At 38.1% G+C, this 21,936-nt stretch overlaps 1 protein-coding gene across 1 annotated transcript in view; it reads left to right on the top strand.

Moving 5' to 3' along the window:
- The window catches only part of LOC110107497 (cleavage stimulating factor 64), a 40,708-nt gene that overhangs the window by 14,113 nt on the left and 4,659 nt on the right, over positions 1-21,936 (top strand). The window contains exons 4-9 of the mRNA XM_020837771.2: positions 1,323-1,356; positions 1,469-1,716; positions 1,803-1,880; positions 3,168-3,203; positions 3,317-3,802; positions 5,489-5,836. Of these exons, the coding sequence (XP_020693430.1) occupies positions 1,323-1,356; positions 1,469-1,716; positions 1,803-1,880; positions 3,168-3,203; positions 3,317-3,802; positions 5,489-5,836 (1,230 nt within the window). The remainder of the gene's footprint in view (positions 1-1,322; positions 1,357-1,468; positions 1,717-1,802; positions 1,881-3,167; positions 3,204-3,316; positions 3,803-5,488; positions 5,837-21,936) is intronic.

Below are 21,936 nucleotides of genomic sequence, written 5' to 3'. Positions count from 1 at the left end.
CTCATCCAAGTCATTGATAGACAACGTCCGGACTACGAGTGGACCATCAACGGACGACTTTCCGCGCCACCTCCACATCCTACGCCTTCCTCTCCTTCACTACAGATCTCCGGCACCGTCGCCCTCGGAGTGGTTTCATCTCTTGTGTGGTTCTTCTTCTCCCGCCAACCCTAGAAGTAGACAAATGAGCGTAGCCTCAAGGTGAGACAATCGCTTTGTTAACCGCCGGATTCTCGTTGGATTTTCATTTGCTTTACTATTTATTGTTGTCGTTATTTTATAGATCTTGCTAATTTAGCGGTAATAACTTGCCTAAGCGTAGTTGAAATCTAAGATCTCTTGGAAGGTTCAATTTTGAGAATCATTAAGATTGTATTGTCATTATTTTAACAAATTTTATTAATTTTCTAAAATCCAATTTCTGGTATCACATCAGATTAGGTCTTCGTCAAGTTTACACCTAGACAAACCCATCTTTCTAATCAAGCTAGCAAAAAAGTGCTGCCCTGGTGTTGGGACCATCCTTAAAGATTTTTTCAAGTGTAGACGACTTAGCTTGCCCAGTTTTGGGAATCATCCTTGGGGTTTCTCGATCCTACTTAGCTTGTTTGGGTTATTGGCTCACAACTGAGCTTATTTCACCCACAAACCAGCTCAGGCCTTCTAGTAAGCTCATGCCATAAATGACCTCAAGCTTAAGCTGAACTTGACTTAGCCAGTGGATTGATTGATAAACAACTCTTTTATTTAAAATCTGAATGCTGAATTTTTAAATACTAGAATTAATTGGTTTAAGTGCAGCATTACAGGTACAAATTATGTAAAACTTCTACTGTCTTTTTCCTTATTTTTCTCCATCTTCCTCCTCTCCACTCCCCATGCCCTCCACAAACCCTCCCCTCATGGGCAACTTGATTTTGACCTCACTGTGGAGTTTTTGAGATTAAAGTGCCAATAGTGAGCTTGAGCCATGCTCAACTTGATTCCTAATTCATTATTGGACTTCCAAGATTAAGCTCAATGCGCTCGATGAATTTTTCATCATATTGTAGTGGCCTTATCTGATTTACTGGAATTTTTAGTTAAGTAATACCCAGTTTCAAATTCCCAATTCTAACCACTGTATCAATAAATGGACTAAGGTTGTATACCTTGCATATAACTGCATATAATCATATGCTTCTTCAATTTATCTGAGATATTGTTCTTAAAACGTAATATAAGAAGATGTTATTTGCATGAACTTGGAATTTATCCATTTCCACTTTATTGTCTATCTATTTCCTTAAAATAGTAGACTGAATGGCAAAATTTTATTGCAGGGTCGTGGCGGTCCGGGATTGACATCAAGCACTGGTCGATTCTCTTCTTTGAATTTACATTTGTTTGTGGAACTTACTCCTTACAAGATTGTTTTTGGTTCTTTGCCTATATATCCTTCACTAATCCTCTTGAAACATATTTACAGATAGCCAGAAATCATTAGCTGGTCAACCATTTGTTGGAGATGCAACCCTCCGTCAAATATTAGTGCTTCCTCAGGCAGCTACAGCTGCCTCTGTTATGGCCGAAGCATTAGGTGTACCTCAGAATAGTAGTCTACCACAATTCAGAAATGGTCTTCCCAGTGTTCCTGGTTCTGGAAATGATCCTTTGACCAATTACCTGGCAAGCATGTCCAGATACCAGCTGAATGAAATTATGTTGGAGATGAAGGTGACTTTTTTTTTTTCTCGACTTTTGCTCCCCAAATATCCTTAGATATGTATTAAATGAAATTTTAACCTCAAGTTTTTTTCTAGGCCTTGGCTACAAAAAACAGGGCTCAGGCTCAGCAACTACTGCAAGAGAGTCCAAAATTGACAAAGGCACTTTTTCAGGTTACTTTCCCTTTAATCTTCCAAATTTTTGTATGAACTTATTCTGCCAAAAACTTATCTACCTTCTGGCAGGCAGCATCCAGTTGAGCCTAAGTACTGTGCCAATAGCAAATATCAACTGATCTCTTACGCTTAGTTGCCTAGCTAAAGATTAATGTGAATAGAAATACTGACGCGTGGTTTTCTTTTTGTTTGTATCAATGATAAAAGCTTATGCTTTTATGAGGGAAGTTCTGTCGCAGTACTTAAAAGTATGGAAAAGACATTTGTTGTTTCCATTTGCATGTAGTTTACTTGGAAATTTCTTTTGTCAGAAGCTGGGCATATCACTCATGTTACTGCGACTGAAGATGTTGATAATAGCAAGGAAGATTCAAGTGCATACCACATAATTTTAATGTATTTAAATATATAACATCTAAATTTTGATATTTGCCTCTATTACACCAAAATATTTTAATCACATAAAAAATATTACTAATATTATTTTTTTTAAATGAAATGAACCTTTTCATACAAATGTTTTGATGTGATTAATGTATAAAGTGTTATATCGAAGTTTATGTATTATATATGCTAAATACATAAAAATAGCATGCTACGAATGTTAATCCTCCTAGCAATAATGATCTTTTTATTTATTCATTTATTTAGAGGGATCATACTGATAGGAAATACTTGAATATTTCAAGTAAACTCTACAAGATTGATAAAAGCAGTGGGAAAAACTCAACAATTCCAATGAAAACAATAAAAAACAGTAGATTTTATTGTAGGAATCAAATCAATTGAAGAAAACAAAGCGAAGATACAATTGATCCTCAATTTGAGAGGAGGATCGTTCTCTCCCAATCTCTAGATGAATCTAGAGCCCAAGACACTAAGAAGAAACTACAAGAGAACACAATAATCAAGCATAACCGTAACCCTAACCATCTCTTCCTATTTAATACTTCAATTCAAAACTCCTCATTCAAAAAATTCCCTCAAACTCTAGTCACCCCTCTCTTCTTCCTGAATTTGCTTCCTAGTGGACCCCACTAGGATTTGCGGCAATAAGGAGGCGGCCCGCCTCCTGTATACATGAGCCGGCCCTCTTTGGGCTGGTTGGGCCAGTTCAGTGAGAACCGGCCTATCACATACATGGCCAATCTAGAGTAACAGTTGAAAAGAATATTTTTATTTTTGTGATAAGATTCTCATTTTGTGTATGATTCTCATCCATTCAAGCTTTTCCTGATCTGAATAATCTAAAGTGTCGTTTTTTATTTTTCTTGTGCCATGCAGGCAGAAATTATGCTTGGTATGGTAACGCCACAAATGGTGGGCCTCATTTCTTTAAATTTTGATTTTTGCAGCTTAAATAGAATAGTTTTATGTATCAATGCTGATTTTTTCCCTTGTCGAATCCTTTTGTTATGTTGATGGGCATGCAGCTGCAAGTGGCAGGTAACCAGAAAACTTCAAGTGCAGTAGCAACGTCTTCAGTCCAGGATAATAAACAGGACCTCAAACCTGTGACAACCTATCTTGGTCAAGTTGCTTTACAGAGAGAATCGGCGATTGAAACATGTTTGAAACCATCTGAAGCCCAGGGAAAAAATGTTTTGCCAAACTCTGCAGTTTTCCAGCATTCTTCACTTCCCCCTAAATATGTACCTCTTCAATCTTATCGGCCACCTCTGCCACAAAATCAAATTCCAGCACAAGGAACAATTCCAGGATTAGCCGATGTGGCTATGAACCCAAATGTCCAAGTTCTACCTTTACCAACTTCCGTAAGTTCTTTACCACAAGTTCAGTCATCTCTATTGCACCATTCCAGACCACTTGGAACTACAAGTATTGGCCATCAACATCAAGGGACCCTGCCAAATACAAGTCTGCAGCAGTCATTTTTGCCTCATCCTTTGACATCCCAGGTAAGAGTTGCTCGCTAAAATATTAATATGCTTGCTTTGTACAATTTAACTATTAATATTCAGGAAAGCTTAATCTTCTTTAGAAATTTATATCATTTTTTGTTACTGTATAATAATTATGGTCAATCACAAGATATATTTTTACTATTTTATTGAATTATGTACCCCACTAGATGCTCAGTTCATATATTTAAATGTAGTCGTACAAAGTATTGTTTATCCAAAGTTTCAATGAACTCAAACATTACTATTAAACATGCGTATTAATTTTAATGAGAACTTCCGTACCTATAGTTGATTGCCTGCCAGTCCAAGTCTCTCACCTTGGTTTTTTATTGCCATTGATACCGAGTTTTTGGTTTAGTTAATTATAGAAGGTACAAAGTTTGCCCTTACGCTGATTAGATGCATGGAAGATGAATAATAGTTCTACAATGTAGGCTAAAGACAGGTCTATGACAAAGTTAGTTTTGCATGCACATTTTATTGTGCCTGCGCGTTGCACAATAGATGAGTGTAGGTGTGGCAATAGGATGCTTGTTGTGGAGGAATATTGTGTTAGGCTGGTTCCTCCTTAACCGACCCCAACTCCTGAATCAGCCTACCCAAGGCCGGTTTATGTCTATAGGAGGCGGGCTAATACCGCCTCCTCTCTCCTTGCCGCCCACAATAGTGGGTCCCAGTCCCACTATTCAAATTGAATCTAAAGGGGGAAAGGAGGGGGCGGCTAGGGCTTTGGAGGGAGTTTTGATTTAGAAAGTTTATGTATTAAATATGAGGAGGTGTTTTAGGGTTAGGGTATGCTTGATTTGTGTTCTCTTGAAGTTTCCTTGGCACTTGGGCTCTAGACTCCTTGTCTAGAGATTTGAGAGAGAACAATCCTCCTCTCGAATTGAGGATCACTTTATATCTTGCTTTGAGTTTGTTTGGCTTTGATTCCATTTTTGCAATCTATCATTTTTGGAGTGATTTCATTCAGATTTTTGCATTATTTCTTCTGTTTTTACCAATTATCTCTAGGGTTGCATGCGAATTCAAGTAGTTCCTCTCGGATTACTTGCGAATTCAAGTATTTCCTATCGTATTGTTGCCTGTGAGCTTTTAGCTGGCGTAGTTTAATTTTGATAGGCAATGGTCAAAGGAGTTGCAATTGATTAAACGATTGTCTCTAGTTTGTCCAAACATCAGCAACGCATCAGATGTTCTTCTATAACCGCACATATTAATATTTTTTATATATAGATCTTCTATTGCATCAGCAAATGCATAGAACTGATTGGTTATATTTAGTTGTCTTGTATGCTTGAACCTAATGATCGCTAATTGCCTTCAAAGATAATAACTAATCGCTTTTGTTTGTGGATTAAGCCTCCTTTTTTCCACTTAATTTGATGCTTCTTTCTTAGTATTGGCCAATTGAATTAGGAGAATTGTATATTGTCCCATCTTTCTTAATCGGCCCCAGCATTTTCACCAGTCTGTAGGGCAATGAAAGCAGCCATTTATGGACCCAAGCCTCAATAATAAAGGTTGCCAATGATGGCTATTTGCATTTGTTCATGCAACAGATCTCCTTGCACTTTATTTGATTCTTCCTTATTATTAGCCTAGTGGACTCAGCAGAATTGTTTATTGTCACCTCCCCTTAATTGGCTTCAAAATTTTAACTTATTTAACTAATTACAGATTTCCTCGTTGAATCATCCACTGCTATCAAGCGGGCTGGAGATGCTTTCGAGGGAAGCTAGGCCATCTTGGTCCAGCCTAGATTTAATTTCTGCATCAAGAATCAGCACAGAACCAAGCTCTGTAGGGTTGGTAAAGCAAAATGAAACGTCAAGTGAAGCGATGGGGCTATCTAGTCATCCTTCAAAACGACCAAGAGTAGAAGGAGCTATTGCTCATAATTTGATTAGTGGAAACTCTTCTGTGGCTGGCTTCTCCTTAGCTCAGTCTTATGATTCTGGCCTATCAGCTGGAAAACAAATATCCAATGCAGATGGGCTCCAGCACACACAAAAGCAAATGCCCCAGGTACTTGATTTTCTTTTTTATTCATTATTTGGCAAGGGTCTTTCTAATTTTATTTAAATCGTCTTCAAATAATCATTTTTACTATATTTAACTTGTATTTACTTCTTCACCTCCCATTACTTGGATCAATATAGCTAGTATCATTGATTATTTTAACAGATATTTCATGCTTTCACACGCTTATCACATTATGTCCCAAAGATCTTTCTAATTTGACCGTGTGACTTTGACTCTTAAAGTTTACTAGTTATATGATCATATATTCATTAATTTAGTAATTCTTTTTCATAATATGTTTGTGGCCTATGAAAAACACTCACGTGCTTGTGGTTTTATGTTTTTTTTTTCGTCTATCTTTTTTTATTCGAAAATGAATGTAAGCAGCATAGAGTTCAGAAGATAAAATAGGATAAGGTCCGAGAGATTTCCCATGTCCAATGTTGTTGGGGAGATGAGGAGTAAACACCACAATGAAGAAACAAGCAAGAAAGTAAAAGCAGCGGAAAAGTAATGAACATCAGGATTTAACATAGAAAAACCCAAAATAGGGAAAAAATCACAGAGCCACACCACACCAAAAAAATTCACTATGAAAATTGAGAGAAATAAGTATAGATCTTTCTTCTCTCGCTCTCGTCTTCCTTGTCTTCTCACATGCACCATTCTCAATGTCCGCAAACACAAAAAACAAGAGGAAGCCAAGTACCCTAAGGGGCACCCTTCATAAAAATGAGAAAGAAAACCTTACAATCCACTTCGCAATGCTGCGGTGCCAGTTTGGGGTGCTGCGGCGCTCAAACCTCTGTCTAGATCCGGTGCGACATCATCTATATACTGCTGCGGCGCTCTGCTCTCTGTCTTTTAGCGCAGGGGCGCTCAAGTATGCAGTGCCGGGGCGCTCAGATACGCGGCGCCGGAGCATTTTACGGGAAAAAAAATTTCGGGTGCTTAAACCCCCTGCACCCCCTGCACCCCCAGCGAACACGACAAGCTTTGAGGTCCGTGACAATAGAATAACCATATTGATCAACACAATCAGATTCTACACATAACATGTACTATATAGAGATATTTTCAACCAAATTAAGATCCCATGAGTTGCATCATCCTAGGTTAACATGGTTGGCTTAATTTACCAATGGCAGATGATCAAAAGGCCACATCATCCATTGAGTCTAATTAATAGTCATGGATTGCGTCTTATCAGATATTGCAATTAAATTAATGAGTAGTATATCGAAGGGTTTATCTCTTCAAAGTGGAACCCACTCAGACAAAAAAGGTGTAAAGGGACTAATATAGCTTGTTATAGTTCAAAGGTTTAAGGATATGATCATTGAAGATTCAGCTCATTGAGTTGATTCATGAAAAGTTGGCTTAGAGGCAACCAAATATTGTTGACTGCAATCAGAATAATCAAGGCATGGTTGCTTCTTGTTCGATAGCATTGGCATGGCTAATTCGGTTGTTCGAGATGAGGTTAGGCCTAACCCAACATAAATGCACCCAAGGCACATAGTGATGGTTATTTGTTGTTATCATGAGGATCAATCCTCGAAGCTCTACCTCTTATTGCTTGCATCTCATGATAAAGGGTTGATTTTCTTATCAATGCATTTCCTTGACTAGGGAGCCTTGAGTTAAACCAAGTTGGATCACTTCAAAACCAATTTGTAAGCCTATGGTGGGGCAACTCAGGTTTATTTGTGTGTTGAATTTCAATATTTGGAAGGTTGAGGCATACTAGTTTGATTACAGAGACTTGAAAAGTGAGACTTATATGATTATTGCCTATCCCGAAGATGTATGTGGAATTTTTTGGGGTTATGGCCCAACCCAAGAATATAGATGAAACTTATGTGATTGTAGTACAGCCTGACTATGCATGTGGGACTAGTGATATTTCGATTGACCCTAAGATGTATGTAAGGCTTATGAGATTATGGCCTGACTTGAGAGTATAGATGATACTCATAGGATTATGTCGTAACTCAAGAATATAGATGAGACTTATGGGATTATGACCTATTCTAAGTAATGCAAAGTCTATTCCTTTTAAATATAAAACACTTAGAAGGTAGCTATGTGAATTTACGAAGCTTCAAATTTTCTTTGCGAATAAGTGACATTTATAACCTCTCTTCGAAGGAAGGCTCGATTTTGGGTCTTACAACCTCACCTCAAAGTTCTAATTGTGGGTCTTATGACCCCACCTAATAGGTGCAAATTCAAATATTCATCAAAAATATATTTGTAGGACTCATGCGAATATGAAGTCAAATATCTTCGTGAATGTATGTTAATAGGCCCCAATGATTAAGATTTGGTGCATATTTGCTGTTAGAGATGCCAGCAGTAGGGCTTATTATCCCGATGTTGGAAGAACCTACAAACGGGACTTGCATTCTCTTGATCATAGGAAGGCTCATTGGAAGTTCTTATGACCTTGTCCTATAGGTGGGGCAACTCAGGTCTATTTGTGTGTTGAATTGAATTATATAACTTGGATTTGATGTTAGGCTAATACTTTCAACTCTATTAGTAGAGATGCCTAAGGGTGGAACTTGTAACCTTTTGATTACTGGGAAACTCAATGATGAGGTCTTAAAACCTTGTCCTAGAGGCGAGATGGCCAGGTAGTGTATGTGTTCATAATGACTAATGCATAAAAGTTGATTAAAGCGTAAAGCATAACATTTTGCTAATGGAGATGCCCAATGATCCAGATTGAAACTTCGAATGATGGAGGCTCGTGAAGTAGGCCTTATTGCTTTTACATTAGAAAAATCTACTTATGGGAATTACCATGTGGGATCAAGGATAGCTTGACATTGTGTCTTACGAACTCGCTCTTGCTTCTATCATCTTAGTATGCCACTCTCTTTTGTTCTCAGTAATAATTTTCTTGAGCAGCTTAACCAGTGTTTTGTTGAAGGCCTCTACTAGGCCGTTTTCCCTTTGATTATATATGGATGAGTATTGCTAATCGATTTTATGTCGATCAACGAATTTATGAATTTTAGTGCTTTTGAATGTTGTATCTTTGTCCAAGATTATGCGGCATGGTACACCGAATCTGTAGACAACATTATAGGTGAAGAAGTTGATTATATATTCAGATGAGTCTTCTTTGAATGGAGCCGCTTCTGCCCACTTAAAAAAATAGTTAGTTGTTGTCAGAAAGAAGTGGTGTCTGCGGATGTTGGCGGATCTATCGGCCCAATTATATCAGTGTCCCAACATTCAAATGACCAAGGTGCCACTGTAGGGTGCAATGGATTTGATGGTTGATGTATACATCACCGTTGATCAAACACTTATGGTACCTCTTAACATGATCAATATAACCCTTTATTAATGCTAGTAAATAATAACCTATTCTCTTGATTTTGATCGCTATTTTGGGACCTGATTGGTGTACAACACAAAGTTCTTCATGAACTTCTACTATCACCTTATTGGTTTCTTTGGTCCCTAAACATTTTAGCCACATTTGTTCAAAAGCTCTTCGATTCAACGTATTTTTGACATACATGCATCACAACGCTCTTTTTCTGATTTGTACAACTAGCGATTTATATGTTGGTAATTTGCTTTCTCTAAAGCAGATGATAAAAGGTTGCCTCCAATTATCTTGTTCTTCGATGTCCAAGCACTATCATCATGATTCTCAAATGACACTAGCTTTGCGCCTCCTTTTGACTACTTGATATTCACCTAGTTGATTTTCAAGAATAACTTATTGAGGAGGTTGAGGATCAACCGGAGTTGCATCCTGCTGGCTTTGATTTGGTAATCCCTCTTCCTGCAGGAACTACAAAATTGTTGGCTCCAAGACCCGACAAGTATGGACTCCAATCAACATAGGCTCGTCATTCAAATTTGTCATCTCCTTAGCTAATTTAGCCAGACAATATGTTTTGTTATTTTGATATCGGGAAACTCGAGCTAACTTGACGGATGAAATTTTCTTTATCAGCTCAAGGACTCGCCGGTGTTAATAGGCCAACTCAAGCTTGCTAATTCTATAGACGCCTAGTACTTGATTTATCACAAGCTGAGAGTCACCAAAAACTTGGAGGTTTTGGATTTCGATTGATATAGCGATCTCCATACCCGCTATTAAAGCTTTGTATTCAACCTCGTTGTTGGTTCAGGGTTTGGTTTGACCAAATGAATATCTCTTTATGCCTCCCTCAGGCGTTATGAAAATGAGACCGATGCCGACCCAAGCGTTTGTTAGATTTAGAGGTTGGGTCGGTTTAATCGACGATGCTCCTTCGACGTATATCTCCCAAACTCGTGGTTCCTGTTGGACATGCATAATTTGTTCATCGGACATATCATCATTGAGCGGTGAATCTACATGAATGGGATGTGCAGCGAGAAAATCTGTCAAGACCTTCCATTTTGCTATTTTTTGTGGATATACGTGATATTAAATTGCAGAAGTATTATTGCTCATCTTGCTATACGACCTGTCAACGCTTGTCTTGTTATCAAGAACTTTAGCTGATCGATCATTGATAACAACGTAATTTTATGAGACATGTAATGATGAAGTTTTTAGATAGCAAAAATCAGCGCCAAACAGTACTTCTCAATTGGAAAATAGTGTATATATGCTCCAATTAACCTTCAGCTGGTATAATAGAGTGCATTCTCCTTACCTTCATTATACTGGGCCAGTAGTGCTCCGAAGAACTCTTCCAATGCTGTTGTATACAGGATAAGAGGCTTCCCCGAAATTTGCACTGAAGAATAGGCGGGGTTAAAAAGTATCTCTTAATACTGTCAAAGGCCTCTTCCCACTCTCTGTCCCATTTGAAGTGGACATCTTTCTTCATCTGTTTCGAAAATGGCCGTCACCTACCCGATAGATTCGATATGAATCTCCGAATAAAAGCCAGTTGCCCTTACAATGAGTAAAGTTGTCGAAGGTTCTTGGGAGGCGGCATCTCCATAGTCGCCTTAATTTTGTTGGGGTCGATCTCAATTCCTCGATGGCAATCGTCGTACCCTAGAAACTTCCCCGAGAAGATCTCAAAGCACATTTAAATGGATTAATCTTCAAATCGAACTTTCTGATCCTCTCAAATACGGTCCTCAAGTCACTTAGGTGGTCATTTCGATTTATGCTCTTGACGAGGAGATCATCCACATAGCATTCAACCTTTTGATGGATTAACTCATTAAAGACGTGCGTCATTGCCCGCTATAGATAGCACCAACATTCTTTAGGCCAAAGGGCATAATCGTGTAGCAGAATATGTTGATAGGTGTTCTGAATGATGTATGATTCTCTTCTTCAGACGCCATCTTGATCTAGTTGTATCCCGATGATCTGTCTATAAAGGAGAACATATCATAGTTGGATGTGTTATGAACTAAGAGCTCTGACACTATGAGCAGAAAGTCGTCTTTTGGATACGCCTTATTGAGGTCTCGAAAGTCAATGCATATACGAATCTGACTGTTCTTCTTGACGGGGACAATGTTGGTGATCCAATCGACATATTTTTCTTCACGAACGAAGCATACATCCATGAGCTTATTTGTTTATGCAATCATATATTATTCAATTTTCAATCTCATTCTCCTTGGAGTTTGCTTGATGGGCACTACGTCTGATTTAATGGTCAATCTGTGAACTGTTACATCAGGGGATAAACTGGGCATCTTAGGATATGTCCAAACAAATCAATTCTTGAATTCGCATAAAAGTTCTTTCATTTCTTCAACTTGATCTTCGGGGAGAAGAGCACTGATGAAGGTCGGGTGAGGATCTTCTTCAATCCCTAAGTTGACTTACTTCAGTTCATCCATCGTGGCAGTTTGCCCACCATCTTCGAGCTCTTATGGTGCAGGTTTAGCTTCTACAGGTTGCTCATCCGAAATATTGATTTTGTAGAGCTTTGCCTCGCTGTCGTCATCAGATTTAACTTCCCCGCACGTTCACAACAAATTTCCTTTCAGGAATACTTTCGTACAATGAATCTGAGGCCTTTTCTTATAAGATTATCCTTCTTTCATGATATGAGAGGACTTTTAGCATACCATAACTTTTTAGAATGATACAAATTCGTCGTTTAGGGACACCGACGCGAATACCTTGTTCTCACATCAGCCTTTGAATTCTTCTGAGATAATACCTAGGCATTATTGTAGGAATTATCTATCCATAATCAATGAGCTTGACAAACCAATCAAAATTTTCTTCTTGTTGTTCTCCAGATTTATAGAATAAACTCCCTGGCCCTCTATTTTTACTCAGAGGTGGTGCGTAAAACGTATAGAGTTCTTCGTGTTATGCATTTCACAAGGGATAATTTCTTTGAAATGCTATTGCGGAAGACGTGTGACTACGAATATACTTTCTGATATTGACAGGGTACCTATTCTTCTCAAGAAAACACATTGCTCCTTACTCGCATAGGTAGACTCGTAGTCATAATCAGAATCTGAATATTCCCCATTTTTCTTCCCTTTGACTAAAGACTTGCGGGTCTTCTTGGATTTGACAGGGGTAACGTCATCCTCCTCTATGTCACTCCCATGGCGAGGCACAATTTTGCTTGGTTTGGAATTGATGGCTACTTTAGGGGGGTCGGCGTTGCCTTCTTTTTCCCCGCTTGCTTTTTCTCACCTTCCTGCTTGGGCCATTTTACAGCTTTTGAATATGATGCCTTCACTTCAAGAGAGCTTAATGGTTTTAACTCTTTTGGAATGAAGTATTTTACATCTTTATATATTTTCACTTCATGGACTACAAAGGGCTGGATGCCACCTAAAACCCTGAGTTCCTCTCTGTCTTTGAGGTACTTCATACACTGGTGTATGGTTGATAAGACAATACCGTATTCATGCAACAGGGGCGACCCAGAAGAGCCTTTAACGAAGTAGCCACATCAATCACATGAAAATTAGCCTATGTATAAAGTTTTCCAAATATAAGAGGGAGTATGAATGATCCCATAGTCTTCTATCCCTTCTTGTTAAAACCATGTACTATCAGCTTGTCTTGCCCAAGGTGTTGCACATCAAGGCACAATGATCTCAGTGCTTTTAAGCTTATGAGATTTATAGAAGACCAAATATTAATCAGAATTCGACTTATTATGATGATGTTGCTCTCTACAGTAACATCCAGAGGGTGATTGTAATCTACCATTATGAACATCAGATCAATTTCAACAAAGGTAATAATTGGCTCGCTAGAGATTGTATTTCAGTCATGCAATGTTCAACAAAATATGCTTCATATTTTTTTGGATTTTTGAGAGCCTGAATCAAAGTTTCCAGAAGATCTTCAGACATTAGAAGAGCGTTATATGTACTGAGTTGCGCTGAAATTTTTCTCATATGAGATAAGATATTATAATCTATCCTTTTGTTTGAAACTCATTTCTTCCGAGGGTCTTTGGAAATAATATATTCATTGACAACTATTTTATTTCCCTTATCTTTATTGGAAACCCCTTTCTTCCACATAGATGGTAGTATATTGTCAATTCTCAATTGTACTTGGGCTACTTCATCTGACTCAAGTTCACCTGATGAAGCGTCTCCCTCAGAACTAGCCTGTCTCCTCGGAAGATTCGCTTGTAGATTCTGAATTACCACCCAGCTTTACATGCTCCATCTATGATATTATATCGGGCTTTGATTCATTCTCATTTACGAAGTATAAATCCTCTGAAATATAGTCCATCGATGACACCATCAAACAAACTTCAAGAGTTGTTTCCTTAGCATATTATCCTTTTTTCGACATGGTTGATGTCATTGAGATGACTTGCATGTTTCCATAGGAAATGAATCTTCATTAGCTTCTTCTACTTTGTCTATTTTTAGCTTCGTCATAAAGTCAGCGAGCTTAATAGGTCATATTGCGGTCTGGTCTGGTAATATTCATCCAAACTGTCAATAACCTTTTGAGTTGTTGTCTTCTTTTCATTTGGCTTTTTTAGTTTGGCTTTTCTCTTGGAGGAATTTGATTTTGCCTTACTAGATTTTGATGAGCTAACTTGTTCAGGGTACTATTTGGAAGTAGATCCATCTAAAATGGGCAACCCTTTTAGATCTAGCGCTGGCTCAGTAGAAGACTTCCATCTAATGCCAGGACCTCCTTCAAACTATTTTTTAGCACCTTTACTGTCTTCTTGGAGACTGCAGTCTTCCATCATTCATCTTGAGCTGATACCTCAACTTTTTCTTTAGTCGGGGGTATGGAAGAGGATGTGACCACCCTTGTTGATTCTCTTCTGGGATGAACTAACACATTGACTGATAATATGAATTCTTCCTTGTATTTTTTTCTAGCTAATCCTTGAATACGTAGCAATCTTTAATTGGATGGCTAATCACCTGATGATATGGACAATAATTTGGGTCACCAGTATGATCGATTTCTCGGGTCACTTGCATTCTGGCAGTTTTAAACCTGCTCTAAGTGCTTGTTGAAACAATTTGGCGACACTTTTCCTTTTGAAAGAATGGTCTTTGTTCATATTCTCTTTGAGGGATAGGAAGGTCCAATCACCAGTTCCATTGCTTGTCTCGAGTGTTCTCCTCCAGCTGGGAAAGTTTTAGGCTTATCATTTTCCCTAAGTATTAGTTTTGGCTAAGGATTAGGATTGTAGGCCTGTTTTGGCTTGTTTTTATACTACATTGGTTGCTTGTCTTTATCTATATTCTAAACTGTCTATTTGTCTCTATCTACTTCATACGCCACCTGTCTTCTCTTATCAGTCCTGAAAGAAAACGAGTAGACTTCACTTTTTCTGACATCCGGGACTTCGACCTTTTTGAATTTGTCAGAGTTGTTTTCAGATTTCGACAAGTTCAACTTTTTAAATTTCACCACTCTGTCTAGTAGATCTTAGAAGGTGGTGATAAAAGTCATGCGCCGGAATGGTTACATCTTATCATCGATGTTCTCCATTAATAACTAAACGACATGCTCCTCTTCCAACTGTTGTTTACTCTTTATATTAAAATTATGCCAGCGGATTATATACTTCGTCAGCAACTCGTCTTTTTTTGCTTATCCAAGGCGAGGTCAGTGATGATCGTCTTCTAAGTCGCACTGGTGAATCTCTTCACAAACAAACTTTCTAATTCCACAAATGTCTTTACATAATCATTTTGTAATTTGATATACCATTCGAAAGCAGTCAATTTCAGGCTGCTGACGAATTGCCGCAAAAGTAAGGCTTTAGTGCCCCCAGTGTTTTCACTAATGGCTTTGAATTGCATTAGTTGCTGCCAGAAATTATTGTTGCCCCTGAAAATATGGAATTTTGGAACATAATATCCCTTTGGATAGGGCACCTAATCATATTCTACCGGATACGGGCGACCCTTGCTTATGAACTTCTCCGCCTAATCAATGGCTATAATAGTCTTGATCTTCTTATTGATTATGCCCTCTAGCTATGCAGTCGTCACAAGCTCAAGGTACTTGCTACATTATGCAGAGTGGGCTGGTGGATCAAGTTGTTAATCTCATTACCACCTTCAGGTGTGCCTCGCACTCTTGAAACTTTGGGCATCTGGAGGTTAGGAGGGTCGGTAGTAAGAGTGGGCAGAGGACCTACAGCAGTAGTTATCTGTATCATCTGTATCATTGCCACCATCTGCGTTATCATCTCTATCATCTTATTGTTTTACTGAGAAATTTCTTTATCCTTCACCTCCATTTGCCGCCTCATCTGTCTCCACATCTGCAAACGTGACAGTGTCGATGACGAAGGGATTTTCTTCAAGTTGTACTCTTTCCTCCGATGAGTAATCACCTCTACTAGCAATGGATCAAGCTTCATAGTGGCGCCGATATGTCCATCTAGGTGGTGGCAGTTGTCCATCATCATCATCACCATCACTGTGCCCTACCATATAGACCACTTCAATGTCCATGGTTTTTTTGTCACACTCCAAGATTTATATTGGAATTATTATGTCTTTTATTTTAATCATTTAATTAGAGCTTATCAATGAACAGTAGAAAGAAATGTGATTGTATTTTTGTCTTGTCTGAAGTCTTATATCATAGGATCCTTACCTTTTTCTTAAAACATGTTAAACCACATAATGAGTACATAGCCCAGCAAGTAACTAAATTCTCACAACTGAAATTAATACAAGATAAAAGAGAACAATATGTCATAACTCATATAAAGAAATATATGCATCAATGGTCTATACTGATTATCTGTATCAATTAATCATTATATAATTTTGTATCTGCATCAATTTATTCTTTTATAGTTTATCACATTTCAATCCATTGCATTATCAATCACAGTAGCAGTAACAGACAATAATATTAATGCTAGTAATAATATTAGTTTCATAATCAATAACGCTAAATAATATTCATAATAGTAAATTGTATTAGTGTTAGTCACAATATCAGTACAATGTTCATACCAGTGTTGGCATCAGTATTCAAATATTCAATGAGCGTATCTTGCTCCTGCACTTAGAACTCCTAATCAATCGCCCCTAACCCTTGCATCACATGAAGTAGCGCCCCAACTCCTTATAACTCTCAATCAATTTGCAACTCCTTATGACTCTCAATCAGTGAATCATGTGGATTAGTAGGATATCACATTCTTCTTCTTATTCATCTTCTTCTTGTATTTAGATTTCCGAGCGGTGGTGCGACTGAAATTTCCGGTTCATTATTGGACAATAAAAATTCTTTGATAGAGTCAACCTTTTCTTTGGAAGAGGCTGGTGGTTGATGGGATCCCCTGGAGGATTCTCCAAGGTGTCTACAATTTAACCGGCTGTCAGTGTGGGCCTTATTTAAGACCCACTTTTGATAGCTTTTGTTGGTAGGGGCCAATGTTTAAAATTGCGTAATTATATATTGAGGCATTTTTTGTTTGTAAGGCGAGGCGTAAGCCTCAAGGCGTTTTGAGGCGTAAGCCTCAAAATAAAAAAATTGTGTTAAGTGCAAATAAATGTTAAAAGTAAATTTTTATATAATACTCAAATAATATTTTAAAAATTATATTATCTTTCTATTGAACTATGAAATAACACAATGACATACATATGAAACAAAAAAATGCACAAGACGTAAAATAACTAGTGATAAATTGCATTAAATATACTTGAAATACAAATATTACATTAGCAAAAAATTATTAAATATAGAAATTGCATAAAAGTATCATATAACATTAAGTTTAACTTCAAATATTTTCTTTCTCAGTTCCCTACTCATCTACATTTAATTTCTAAAAAAGGCTGAAAATTTGGCAACAACTAGAAAATTATATATTTTGTCATCACTGAGGGGATCTTTGTTTGAGTCGTCATTATAATAAATTGATCTCTCCCGTCTCATCTGTGTAGTTCAATGCCTCTCAATATGTTTTCTCTTCATTTATTTCTGACATCTTCCTCTTTCAATCATGTTTTTCATCAACATAAAGATGAGATTAATACTCCAAAATTTTTAGAGGTGGTGGTGGTGTTTGTCTTTCAAGTTATCTTTGATGGAGGCTATGACGTTGGTGGTTGTAGCGAAGGCGACAGGCTGGAGGTTAAGGCATTTGAGAGGACGTTGCTGTGACTTGGGGGTACACGAAGTGTGATTTGTTTGGGGATTTACTTTAGGATTTATGTAAGTTTTAATATATATAGGGTGAGGCATAAACCTAACACTAGTGAGGCGAGGCCCGCCTTTCGTGCCTAAAGGCGGGCCTCATCCAAGTTGAGACGCAAGCCTTATATAAAAAACTTGAGGCGTAAGCCTCGAGGCAATTTTCACTGGAATTGCGCAAAGGCGAACCTCATATTGCACAATTTTAAACCATGGTAGGGGCGAATCTCCTGTAAGTTATATTGGATGTCACACCTAGACTTATTCTTCTTTTCTCAGGCCTTTCTTTACGAGGCTTTAGCCTCTATATGTCCTTTCCTTTCCACCGGGACCTCTAGATGGTGGATCCCTGAACACAAGTTTTAAATGTCACACCCTAATGCTCACTGTGTAGAGATTGTCTTCCTTTTTTGCTTCCACAACAGGTGGTAGCCTTTCTCTCCTTGCTCTTGCCCTGTTGGAATTTTCTCTTCATCAATTCTCTATCTTTTGCCACTTTTAGTATCCTGTGCACTTTGGCTGTTAGGAATTCAAGTCTCTTCCTCCGAGGGATTTGAACTGGGTTTTGCTGCTGCCTGAATGATTTTTTAGCTCACCAGTAGAGTTGTTCCTTTTCACCCATCTTAGGTCGATAAATTTGTTCCAGGTGAGAACACTCACTTCGAGCTGGCAGTGTGGAGGGATGGACTAGTAGTGATTGCTGAGCTCGAAGCTCTGTGTTTTTCTTTCTTCGCTGCCTCCTTCTAAGCTTTCTTCCAGACGAGAAAACTTTAGCATCATGCCTTCCAAGTATGATAAGCTCCCTGTGGGCTTCAAAAATTCGGCCCCGGACTCCGCCCGTTGTTGATTTTTCTTTTGGCGAGGGAGTTTTAATGGAATAAGTTCCGGGGTAAATTTTGGAAGGCAGATGGGTTTGTAGATAAGAAACTACCCAGAGATTTCACCCTCATTTAGTAAGAACTTTATGATCCGAGTTTTGGTTTCCTATAGGCGCAAGCCCCTATAATAGTTAATTACCCCTCCCAATCATGAGAGAGAACTTTCGATTAAGGCTAGTCGTCAATCAGATACGTATAATATACGTGTTATATGGCATATAGTAGCAACAATGGGTATATGGAATGGTTGGAAATTTTGAGAATTGAAGAGTTTGTAGGTTTGATATTTAGAACATAAATTTTATCATTTAGCAGTTAAAGCGGATGGTGTGGGAATGAATGATAGACTCGATCAAGATCCCATGGTTCTGTCGTCCTGGGCCATCGTGGTCCCTTGTTTACTTAGTCAGAGGAGGTAGTCGACCCAACCTGACAGAAGGATCCTTGTCGGCAGCCATGGGTTGCTTCGTCCAAGGGGACCTTGTAAACTTAGGGTGAATGTTTATCTAATGGGACAAATTTGAATCCACCTTAACTAACAGAGGGTTGTGCCCTATCAATCATATCCTATTGATTCATATCTCAAGGATTTGATGCCATTAAGGAGCATACTGGCTCTGACCATAACCAGTATTTCGTGGTGCCATTTGGCGGCAAAACCACTTGGTTCAGAAGGCTCCGGGTAATAACCGTTTATCCTGCGGTGCCATTTGACGGCAAAACCGCCGGTTAGAGGACACGTACCACATCCTTATTGACAGGAGATTGTTTGAGAATGGATTCTAGTGATATTTTCGACTAAGCATTAGCTCTATGTAAGCTGAAGTAAATTTTAATTTGTCAACCTGGCAAACTGTTGCAGAGGGTGAATGGATTTTTCTTTAAGTATTTGATAGTTGTATTTCAATTTTAAATATCTGGGATTGGATGATTTTTGGAAATCTTGAATTTTTGGATATTAGTGACGACATTTGGAATATTTAGAATTAACCCTTCCGGTTAAGATATTCTATCAACACGGCCATCATCGATGTAAAATGGATTATTTCTCTTTGTTGATTGAACCCTGTTAACTATATCAACTTGCTGATAGGGGATCGGGTTTCGTAGGCTTTGTGGTTTTGTTTATGAATTTTCTTTGTTGAAGGCCTTAAAGGCCTAATATGAATGTATTAAATAAATATCCTAGTCAACCTCGAGACCGTATATTTATTCAATGGTTTGAGCCGTCTACTCCTATTTACTTAGGAGGACCGGATTTCGTAGGCTTTATGCCTCTGTTAGTGAATTCTCATGATTATAGGCCTTGAAGGCCTAATATGAATGTATTAAAACAAATACACCGGTCGTCACAATCGTGTATTTGTTTGAAGGTTCGAACCCTATCGACTCCTATTGATCCGCATAGGAGGATCGGGTTCGGACTTGAATTCACTTATCGACCCGCACAACATCCCTAGACATCACATGTGTACCAAAAACAAGCTCATCCGGGCCCATGCAGGTGTTTTGGGGCATTTTATGATTATTTGATGAGCCTTGTCAACTCCTATTTATTTGCTTAGGAGGATCGGACCCAAATTTATTGATCCTCGCAGCATTCCTAGGCGTCACGTGTACCAATAACACGCTCGTCGGGGCTCATGCGGGTGTATGATTACATTTACTCATTGTGTACCTATGTGTATACAAACTACGGTTTACGTGCAGGGGCATTCTTGGAATATTTGTAAATGCCTTCTGTCCGCTTGCATGAATGTTGCGGATCCAGTGACGTGTTGTAGCAGCTTTTGGATTGACTTATTTGCTGCTTTGTACAGGTAGACTGTCGTGCACTACTTGTTGCTTTCTAAAGGTGGATTGTAGTGCACTAACAAATCTCCTGCTTTAACTAGTAGATGCTTGTAAATGGCCCGTTGTATGCATCACGAGTTTCTTATAGTGACTCATTGTCATTTGTACTTGATGTAGCCGCATTACATTTTGTTGGGGATGATGCATTGAATGTACGACAAATCTCCTACGACAATTCGTAGGTGCTTACTTCTGTTATATATTTTTTTTCGTCTCCACTTATAGCGAATCAATGTGTTTGCTTAACATTGAACATTTATATTGATATAGAGGTGTCATAGCATTCATTGCATTCATCTCCTTATGCCCATAAGTTGATTGGCAATGGAAATATCAGTCACTGTGTGTTTTGGGGTAAGTTATGGTATACATCAAAGACTCCATCTTTTTGCTTGCAAATAGACTTCATCTTTTTGCTTGCAAATAGACTCCATTTGCAAATTCTTTATCTTTGAAGGTGGTTTTCCATATGCATGATAAACTAGATATCATTTTTTTTACCCCACTTGAGATAATCTTGTTTACTAGGAGTTTATTCCATTAGTATCATCCAACTTCTTTTTGCAAATTCATGGACCCACCATTGTGGGCAATATTTACATCATTTTATTTATATGTACTGAAGATCCTTCATTGTCTTTTAGTGTTGATTGTATCTTGAGTGTTGATTTTTCTCATCAATGTTCGTATAATGATACTTCATGAATTTCTCATTTGCTCATGAGCAACTCATGTTCAATGAGATTTTAATGTAAATCCTTTATTGCTTCATTGCTCCTTGTTCCTTGCATGATCAATACATTTAATTGCTATAGAGTTCAATTCTCTATGATCATGAGTTTTGGCTTTCAATGAACTTTTTCATTCTAACCTGAGCTCATAAACTCCTTCAAGTCGAATCAAAGTTCTTTACATTCAGATTTAACTATTTAAGTCCATTTGCACTTGTTTAAATTCTTTAGAGCTCATGCTCATTCAAGTTTGAGTCTAATGTTTGCAGGTTCAATATCATTTGAGTCTAAGATCATGTTCTAATTCAAGCCCCATATGAGTTCTAGTTCAAGTTCATACCCACCATGCTTGATTTCAATTAAGTCCAAACTTATAAGTCCAAGCTTACAAGTTCTTTTGCTTGTGCTCAAATCAACTTTGAGTCCTTGCTCTATTCAAGTTCTTAATGTATTTTGTTGGATTTAATTCATTTGAGTTATGCTTAGTTTCAATTTCACATTCATTGTGCAAGTTCGATCCAAATCTGACTTCAAATCGAGTTTTTTGTAGTCAAATGTCCACAAATTTGGTTGCAAGTTCAAGTCTATGTTCAAAAGTTCACTTGAGTTCGAGTTACTCTTTTGTTTTGTTTGCATTCAAGTTGAAGTTATTTCAAATGATGTCCAAATCAATGTCCAAATAAAGTTCCATTTTGTTTCAAGTCCTTGTCTTATTTCAGACAAAATTTTGGCAGCCTCCCGGCGCCTCCCCTGTTTAGGGGAATAACTAAGAGGCAACCTTCCCCTCGAAGCTACGTGAGTGCTTCAGTGCTGCGGTTGCAAAAAAAAATTTTATCCCTGCCCGCTACATGAGCGTTTAAGGGTTTTGAACACATTTTAAGAAAAACAAAATTTTCTTTCCCCCCTCTGCATTACATGAGCGTTCGGGGGTACTTATTAAATATTAATTTTTTTTATCCCCCTCGCCGCAAGTGTCGCGCCGGTTTTCCTCCCTACTACGCTACGTGAGCACGTAGG

This window comes from Dendrobium catenatum, unplaced genomic scaffold (genome assembly GCF_001605985.2).
Source record: "Dendrobium catenatum unplaced genomic scaffold, ASM160598v2 fragScaff_scaffold_1105, whole genome shotgun sequence".
Classification (NCBI taxonomy): domain Eukaryota; kingdom Viridiplantae; phylum Streptophyta; class Magnoliopsida; order Asparagales; family Orchidaceae; genus Dendrobium; species Dendrobium catenatum.
The sequence above is the reverse complement of the archived record's forward strand: the minus strand, read 5'-3'. Positions and strand labels throughout refer to the sequence as shown.